At 44.8% G+C, this 9,111-nt stretch overlaps 1 protein-coding gene across 1 annotated transcript; it reads right to left on the reverse strand.

The window, feature by feature from the left end:
• Positions 1-3,343: 3,343 nt before the first annotated feature.
• Positions 3,344-6,618, reverse strand: LOC147737744 (uncharacterized). Its single transcript, XM_086942632.1, has one exon. The coding sequence runs from the start codon at positions 6,595-6,597 to the stop codon at positions 4,465-4,467; it is 2,133 nt and encodes a 710-aa protein (XP_086798758.1). The 5' UTR covers positions 6,598-6,618; the 3' UTR covers positions 3,344-4,464.
• Between the last annotated feature and the right edge of the window lie 2,493 nt (positions 6,619-9,111).

The raw sequence follows: 9,111 nt of genomic DNA on the forward strand, positions 1-9,111 counted from the left end.
CCGCCTCCCTGCCCTGCCTCTCCACCATTGGCTGGCTTCCTAAATGGAGGCCAGCCATTGGAGGAAAGAGCCATCCCTCCAAAGAAGCCCCGTCTTTTTCGGATTTGGGGGCGTGATTTTTTGCGTTCTTTAGCCCTGTGACGTCGTCCGTCACTCAGGACAGCAAAACCACGCCCACAAATCCTCAAAATCCGGAAGCTTGTGTCCGCCATTTTCTATCCTTCGCAGTGAAGGTAAGCCCGTGTTTGTTTCCCTCCGTGCCTTCTTCCCCCTGTCTGTTTCCCGCCCCCTCACGCTCTCCATGTATTTTCGCTGTCCGTGTCTGTTTGTGCCTACTTCCCCCTGTCTGTTTCCCACCCCCCACCCGCTCTCCATGTATTTGAGCGCCTCGGCTGCTCCTCCTTGGCTTCGCCATTCACCGCCTCAGCCCCCTCGTCAGCTTTGGAGACATTTCAAACTTCATCAATCAAGGACTCGACATTAATTCCTCCTCCTTTCGAGCAGAGCATCCCCAGCCGCGGCCACGGCAACCTCAGCAGCGGCGGTGGCAGCGGCAGCCAGTCCAGGGCCCGCGGCCAGAAGCGGCTCTTGAATGGAGGGGCCCAGCAGCCCCCGCACCCGGCCCTGGCCTAGCCCGGCAGAGTTCCCCTGGAAGAAGGAGAAGAAGTCAGCCAAGAAGAGCGCCCCGACGCCGGCCTGTTCTGCCTCGCCGTCCCCGTCCTCCTCGGTGCCAGTCTCGGCTGCAGGATCTCCTGAAGGTCGGTATCCTGGGAGTGGGTGAGCTCGGGGAGAATCCGGAGCCGGGCCTTTGTCTGACTAGGGATCCCGGTAGAACTGATTGATTCTTTTTCATCGTGGAGGGCCGAACTCCTCCGTCCAAAGGGAAGGAAGTCCACCTGACCCCCCCATACGCAGCCTGGGTCCTGGTGCTCCCCAGGGGCGGCCTGCAGCTGGCTGGCATGCTGACTGCAGTACTGGGGGCAGCATATTTTTCCACCGTGCCAGAAGGGCATCCCCTGGGCAAGTCCTGGTTCCCTATTTAGGGGGTGCGAATCCGTTCCAAGCCATTCACTAGTGGGCGGGGTATAAGCTGCACGAGGTGTGCAACGCTTTTGGGGTTATAGGTCACTGCTTTCCACTACTGCCGGTTGTTTACTGAGTGGCATTTACAGCTAATGTGAAAAACACAATTAAATCAAATATTAGAGGCGCACCTACTACTCTGAAGACTGGTTATGTAGTCTGGATGTCTGAAGGTGATAAGGCAAATGAGTCCTAGATGTGCAGTGGGAGAAAGCTGGATGGTTTCAACTTGGTGCTGATGCGAGAAGGCTAATAGATAGCACCTTATGTGCAGAGAATCCAGCTGAGCAGTACCAGCGAGAATGGGGGTGTGGGATCATCACAGTTGATTACATGTGCATGAGGGAGCGCATGAGAGATGGTGAGCGGGTTAGTTGATATTCATGAACAGGTGTTTAAATGCGTCGCTTTCTTAAATAATTCTGAGTGAACTTTTGGTTACAGAGTGCATTTTGGGCGAAATGTCGCTGAATGCATCTTCTGCCACAGTAAAGCATTTTCAACCTTTGCACTGTGGTATTAAAAGAAACAAACGCAATTTGTAGTCCTTTTTAGAGTGTTTCTGAAAATGTTCATTGCCCTGACCTCCGCAGGTACGCTTCAGTCAGGGCGGAGGGGTTAAGGGCATTGTGATGAAGCAGACACACCCTCTTACGGAAATGTACACCCTGTGAACTCCGCCACTAACTTGCCACTTATGTAAAATGCTCATTCTCACCTACATTGCTACTTAATTTATATTCTACATAATTTTTTGAGCTAGCACTGGCACGGGACAGAAGAGAATACCTGTGCGGCTAAGAGACAGAAAAGACGCATCTTGGCGCTCTACATAGCACCTAAGAAAAGAGATCATTGAAAAAGAAGAGTTATACGGAGTTAGTAGAAAGTGTGCAGCATCACTAATTTTGAGAACAGAAAAAAGGGCATCTGACTACCGCCAAATCATAATTGTTTAATCTAATATTGATCTTTTTTACAGAATCATTTCCCCGCACAATTTTAAAGGGGGAGAACTGACTGACACTTTATTATGTATGTTTTAATGGCTGTGTTTTTGTAGCGCTACCTTATCACAAAATGGCCTGATCGGCGCATTTAGCGCACAATACCAAAGACAATAGCGTATATCTGATTTAAGTTCCCAAACTGGTCTGCCCCATACTGCTGCTGCTGGAGCTCCGGAGGCTGTGGTATCCCTCGCACCGGTGACCCACAGGGCCCGCCCCGCTGCCCTTCCTGGGAAACGTGCTCCAGCTGAACATGAATGACGACACGACATCCGGCAGTAATCGCCCGCTCCTCGGCATTTAAACATCTTTCAGGGTCGCGCATTGTCTCGAGCCAAGTCCCGGCGTAACCTAGACTTACAGGATGTGCTGGACAAGCTTGCAGACATGGGGATTGCTATCCGTGTGGCTTCTCCGAAGCTGGTGATGGAGGAGGTAAGTGGGGGGCTACTCTCAGATGTTTATTCTCTCTTTTCTAGGTTCAACATGGCCCGTGGCGATTCCCTTCAGCGATGTGCACCGCTGTGCACGGAGTTGTTCAGGCAGGTATGTATGTTGATTTTAGTTTATGTTAGAGGTAAGGCATATTTTTATTTTTACACTGCACTGTCCTTTTACTGCTGCACTCTCTCCTCAACCTCTCCCTGCGCCATCGCTTCACTGCTGCACTCTCTGCTCAGCCCCCCCCATCCAGGCTGCAGCCCTCACTCCTCAACTGCACCATCACTCACTGCTGCACTCTCTCCTCAGCATCTCACGGTACCATCGCTTCACTGATGCACTCTCCTCAGCCTCTTACTGCACCATCCCTTCACTCTCTCCTCAGCTCCACTATACCGCCTCTTCACTGTTGCACTCTCCTCAGTCTCTCACTGCACCATCCTTTTACTGCTGCACTCTCTCCTCAGCCTCTCCCTGCACCATCCTTTCACTGATGCACTCTCTCCTCAGCCTCTCCCTTCACCATCCCTTCACTGCTGCACTCTCTGCTCAGCCTCTCCCTGCACTGTCCCTTCACTGATGCACTCTCTCCTCAGCCTCTCCCTGCACTGTCCCTGCACTGCCCCTTCACTGATGCACTCTCTGCTCAGCCTCTCCCTGCACCGTCCCTTCACTGATGCACTCTCTGCTCAGCCTCTCCCTGCACTGTCCCTTCACTGATGCACTCTCTCCTCAGCATCCCCCTGCCCTGTCCCTGCACTGTCCCTTCACTGATGCACTCTCTCCTCAGCCTCTCCCTGCACTGTCCCTTCACTGATGCACTCTCCTCAGCCTCTCCTTGCACCGTCCCTTCACTGATGCACTCTCTCCTCAGCCTCTCCCTGCAGAGTTCTTCATTGAGGAACACCGCCTAGCCTAATCTTATCATGAAATTCTAGATTTCAGTCATATGTTAAGAAACAAGTGTGAGTAGAAACCTTTTGGGTGGAGAAAATGTAAGACATTAATATTGTGAATTTTTTGTTAATTAGTTGATGTTTGCAAGTACTAACACTTCTCTGTGTCAAGTAAAGACCTTGAGAGTTTTGTAACTTTCAGATACTCAAATTGTGGATTTTGTTGCAATTAAAATATTTTCAAGGCCTGAAATTTCTTTGGAGGTTGCATGCGGGCAGCCTAAGTTATCCTGCAAGAATTTCTTGATTAATCCTATTGAAACTACAATAAGTGTTCTCTCATGTAAAGTCAGGTTGTTAGAAGCTTTTCTGCAGCTCAAGATACGCCTTACTTTTTACCTGGTGCGGGTGCATTTCTTATGTTTAGTGAGATCTCCTTTATGAGTATAACGTTTCTGGCTTTCCCCTCCTGTATAAGGCTTTAGTCCAGTGTGAATTCTCTCATGTGAAGTGACATTGTATTCGTGATTAAACCTTATCTGACATTCAGAACACACAAGGCTTTTTTCTCCCGTGTCAGTTCGCTCATGAAAAGTGAGAAGTAATTTGTGACCAAAACTTTGCTTGCATTTCGTGCACTCATAACGTTTTTCCCCAGAGTGGGATCTCTCATGAAGCATAACTCTGTCTTTCAGATTCAAGCTTTTATGGCATAAGGATTTTCTTCAGTGTGGAGTTTCTCATGGTGAGATAGTGTTTTTCTCTGCAGCTTTTCTGGCATTCAGAGCACTCATAAGGTTTTCATCAGTATGGAGTGGATTATGGTTAGTGAGGCTGTGCCTATCAAAAAATAGGAATTTCTGGCATTCACAGCATAGGTAATGTTTCTTCCCTGTGTGCGTCTGCTCATGTAGAGTGAGATTGCGCTTAAAATTGATGATGCTTTTCTGGCACTTGGAGCACTGAAGTCTTTTTGATGGTGTGTTTTCTTATGGTGCCTGTAACCATCACTACCTCTGAATCTTTTCTGACATTTAGAGCACTGATGTTTTTCCCCCAGTGTGGATTCTCACATGTGCAGTGAGATCAGATTTACGGCTGAAACATTTTTGGCATTCGGAGCACTGATAAGGTTTCTCCCCAGTGTGGGTTCTTATATGATGAGTGAGACCGTTTTTGTCAATGAAACATTTCTGACATTCCGGGCACTGATAAGGTTGCTCTCCTGTGTGGGTTCTTCTATGCCGACTGAACTGGGTATGGGTATTGAAACATTTCTGGCAATCCGTGCACTGATAAGGTTTTTCCCCAGTGTGGGTTCTTATATGGTGAGTGAGATTGATTTTTTCACTGAAACATTTGTGGCATTCAATGCACTGATAAGGTCTTTCCCCAGTGTGGATTCTTATGTGCCGTGTGAGACTACTTTTTATACTGAAACATTTCTGGCATTCAGAGCACTGATAAGGATGTTCCACAGAATGGGTTATTGAATGTTGAGAAAGACTTTGTTGGTTACAAAACCTTTCCTGGCTTTCAGAGCACTGATAAGGTTTTTCCCCAGTGTGGATTCTTATGTGCTGTGAGAGACTACTTTTTAAACTGAAACATTTCTGGCATTCAGAGCACTGATAAGGTTTTTCCCCAGTGTGGGTTCTTATATGCACCTTGAGTTGGCATTTTACATTGAAACATTTCTGGCATTCAGAGCACTGATAAGGTTTCTCCCCAGTGTGGGTTCTTATATGCACCGCGAGATGGCGTTTTTCATTGAAACATTTCTGGCATTCAGAGCACTGATAAGGTTGTTCCACAAAATGGGTCACTGCATGATTAGAAAGACTTTGTTTGTTACCAAACCTTTTCTGGCATTCAGAGCACTGATATGGTTTTTCCCCAGTGTGGATTCTTGTATGTTTAGTGAGTTTGATTTTTACACTGAAACATTTCTGGCATTCAGAGCACTTAAAAGGTTTTTCCCCAGTGTGGGTTCTTATATGATGAGTGAGACTGTTTTTGTCAATGAAACATTTCTGGCATTCCGGGCACTGATAAGGTTTCTCTCCAGTGTGGGTTCTTCTATGCCGAGTGAGCTCGGGTTGGGTATTGAAACATTTCTGGCAATCCGTGCACTGATAAGGTTTTTCTCCAGTGTGGGTCCTTATATGTATAATAAGTCCTATTTTTCTAATGAAATATTTCTGACATTCAGAGCACTGGTAAGGTTTTTCCCCAGTGTGGGTTAATACATGTAGAGAAAGACTTTGTTTTTTACAAAACCTTTTCTGGCATTCAGAGCACTGATAAGGTTTTTCCCCAGTGTGGGTCCTTGTATGTACAGTAAGGTCTCTTTTTTTACTGAAATATTTCTGGCATTCAGAGCACTGGTAAGGTTTTTCCCCAGTGTGGCTTAATACATGTCGAGAAAGACTTTGTTTGTTATAAAACTTTTCTTGGCATTCAGAGCACTGATAAGGTTTGTCCCCAGTGTGGGTTATTGCATGTCGAGAAAGACTTTCTTTGTTACCAAACCTTTCCTGGCATTCAGAGCACTGATAAGGTTTTTCCCCAGTGTGGATTCTTGTATGTACAGTGAGTTTGCCTTTGCAACTGAAACATTTCTGGCATTCAGAGCACTGAAAAGGTTTATCCCCAGTGTGGGTTCTTCTATGCAGAGTGAGACTGGATTTTTGACTGAAACATTTCTGGCATTCAGAGCACTGAAAAGGTTTTTCCCCAGAGTGGGTTCTTATATGCTTAGTGAGATTGTTTTTGTAAATGAAAGATTTCTGGCATTCAGAGCACTGGTAAGGTTTTTCGCCTGAGTGGGTTATTACATGTCGAGAAAGACGTTGTTTGTTATAAAACCTTTCCTGGCATTCAGAGCACTGATAAGGTTTTTCCCCAGTGTGGATTCTTATATGTTCAGTGAGATAAAATTTACTGCTGAAACTTTTTTGGCATTCAGAGCACTGATAAGGGTTTTCCACAGAGTGGGTTAATGCATGTAGAGAAAGTTGCGTTTTGAAACTAAACCTTTTCTGGCATTCAGAGCACTGATAAGGTTTTTCCCCAGTGTGGATTCTCATATGCGTAGTGAGATTAGATTTACGGCTGAAACTTTTTTGGCATTCAGAGCACTGAGAGAGGATTTTCCCAGTGTGCATTCTCTCAAATTCAGTGAGATGAGATTTATGGCTGAATCTTTTTTGGCACAGGTAACTTTTCCCCCAACTTGGGTTATTTTGCTTTGATTGAGGCGGGTTTGAACACTGAAATTGTTCTCACAGCCCGTGTTTTTAAAATGTGTATTCCTAGAGTTAATATCTCTACATTTAGTTTTCTCTTGCTTATATGCCACAGTAAGAGTGAACCCGATTTTAGAGTCGGGCTTGTTTAGATAATGTTCAGCATTTATCTCTAAAAGATATTGTGTGTAATATTCTTAACACTTGAATTGAGCAAAATATGTCTGGATGCAGCCCTGTAACACCGGTCGAAATGTTTGTAGCAGATAATAGTCTTTTGGTTATAGCCTCTCCGGCAGCAACTTATTTTGTGACTGAAGTTTTTCTCAAATCTATTAGTATAGGTTCTTAGCAATGCAGTGATAAGGTGTTAGTCTGATATTTAATGATTAAACTGAGAAGTACCTTTTTGCACTGGCGTAATGGCAGTAACTGAGAACATTAGAACATGCACAGTAATATTGTGGCTCATCAGTCGCAGAACATCAGTTCCTTTTACCCGTTCTGTGTTTGGTGTAAGGTTAAGGATTGTAGTTCTGAAGACAAGGATTTATTTACATTAGCTAGCGCAGCAGTGCTCATTTAATCCATTTTGATATTTAACAGTTTTAAATATCACTCCTGCACAACAGATAAGGTTGAGGCGATTTACATAGAATTACAGAACAGTACACAATAAAAAGGAAACAATCTGAGATGGTCATGAACAACACAATAAAGTGGTGAATTTTTAACGTTTTCGCCAGAGTGAGCAGAGTGGGTCGAGGTGTTATATCCCGAGGCAGATAGTCTCAAACTTGCGTAATTGGTTAAAAACAGTTGTTGAACAAAGGTGATTTTCCAATCTTTTGGTTGTTAGCGTGCCAGTTTCGGAGTCTTCTTTCAGTGTCTTTTCTTTGATGGTTTGCAGAAGAAACCTTTTGTTATATCTTTCTTTTATGCAGTGTGTGATTCCTCTCTGAAATTACATGATGCTTTAGATCATGCGTGCTTTAGATGAACGTTATTCTGTCATGCTGAGGCAATTTGTCTTTCTGATAATATTTCAGATGAGGACGTTGTGATTGGTCTTTCTGGCACTATTTCCGATGCTGTGTGGACAGATATGCCTTTGCTCTGGGTTAATGAAATGCAAAATTAGAGACTTCACTTACAGGTATAGTACTTTCCTCAGCTCCCACTTCCTCACCACACCTAGATTTTGGAAATTGTTTAAACTTAGAATGCTGGATGTCCTTCAGTTTTTCAAAATAATCCTTCTTATGGCACTAACATTCAGTTGGCTGGTGCTAAATCTTGCTTTCTTCGTCCGTAATTTCAATCACCTATAGTATTAAAATTAAATAGTTAATACATGTAAATATCCCCAAAAATATTTTACAAGCCATATCAAAGCAGAATTGCAAAATTTTGAAAGTGTTGAGCTGTTCTTCAGACAGAGCAGGGTGTAGAATGGTAGCCTGAGAGTACTTGGATCTAGGAGTGAGGATTTGTAGAATTTCCAACATTTTATTAAGCTCAGAAAGGATACATGTACCCTATGGACTTGTAACATAGAATCCCAAAAGCAGATAACTGGGGGAAACACACAATTCTTCCCTCTGTTAGAAATATCTTTCCCCTTCCCTCCCCTGCTTCGCCCATCTCCCCCCCAACCAACCACATGCATATATCTACCTCCTGCTTAAAACAAGTGGTAAATAAAAGCAGAAAAACACTATGAAATAGTGAATGGCATGTGGTTTGACAGGCAGAAGAATCTGTTCCTCGTGGCAACTCCCCAGTACATGGCGTCAAAACTGTAACTGCACGTTACTGGGATAAATCTACCACAAAACAATTACATGAGATTTTTCTGCCACCCCAGTACTGTGCAACTTCTAACAAGGGACTATAAGAGATCTTGGACCGGTCCTGTGACCTGGACGGTCACACCAAGTGTGCCCTCATTTAAGGCAGAGGACTGTCATGGGTTTAACAGCTAGAGCGGTGATGGCAATGCACCCTGTTGTAAGGACCAATAGCCTGATTAGATCTTTGCATCATGGTCAGTGGAGTGGCTTTCTACTGACACACCCATGTAATGCTCCATTTCTATTCCTGTGCCCAGACTTTGCAATAACATCAAGTGCATGTTTAGGGTGTTGGTGTGCGTAGCATAAATGCAATGTGAGAGTGCGACAGAGTAAACACCATCTCCTGTCTGCCAGTTGCGTATACAAGTGGGACCATCTATCCCTCATTTATACCAGAGTTCAAAGTCCTCTGTTACCAAGGAATAATGTGCTCTACAAAGTACGCAGGTGCCTGCTGTGGCACCAGGGATGGTGTCAGCCTGACAGTTTATCTAAATTGAATGGACATCACCTGTAAGCTGAATTACTTAATGGAAAAGCTGTGTAACTGTCCTGAAGAGCCTAGAAGTCTGCCTAG

Source organism: Lissotriton vulgaris, chromosome 1_1 (genome assembly GCF_964263255.1).
Source record: "Lissotriton vulgaris chromosome 1_1, aLisVul1.2, whole genome shotgun sequence".
Lineage (NCBI taxonomy): Eukaryota > Metazoa > Chordata > Amphibia > Caudata > Salamandridae > Lissotriton > Lissotriton vulgaris.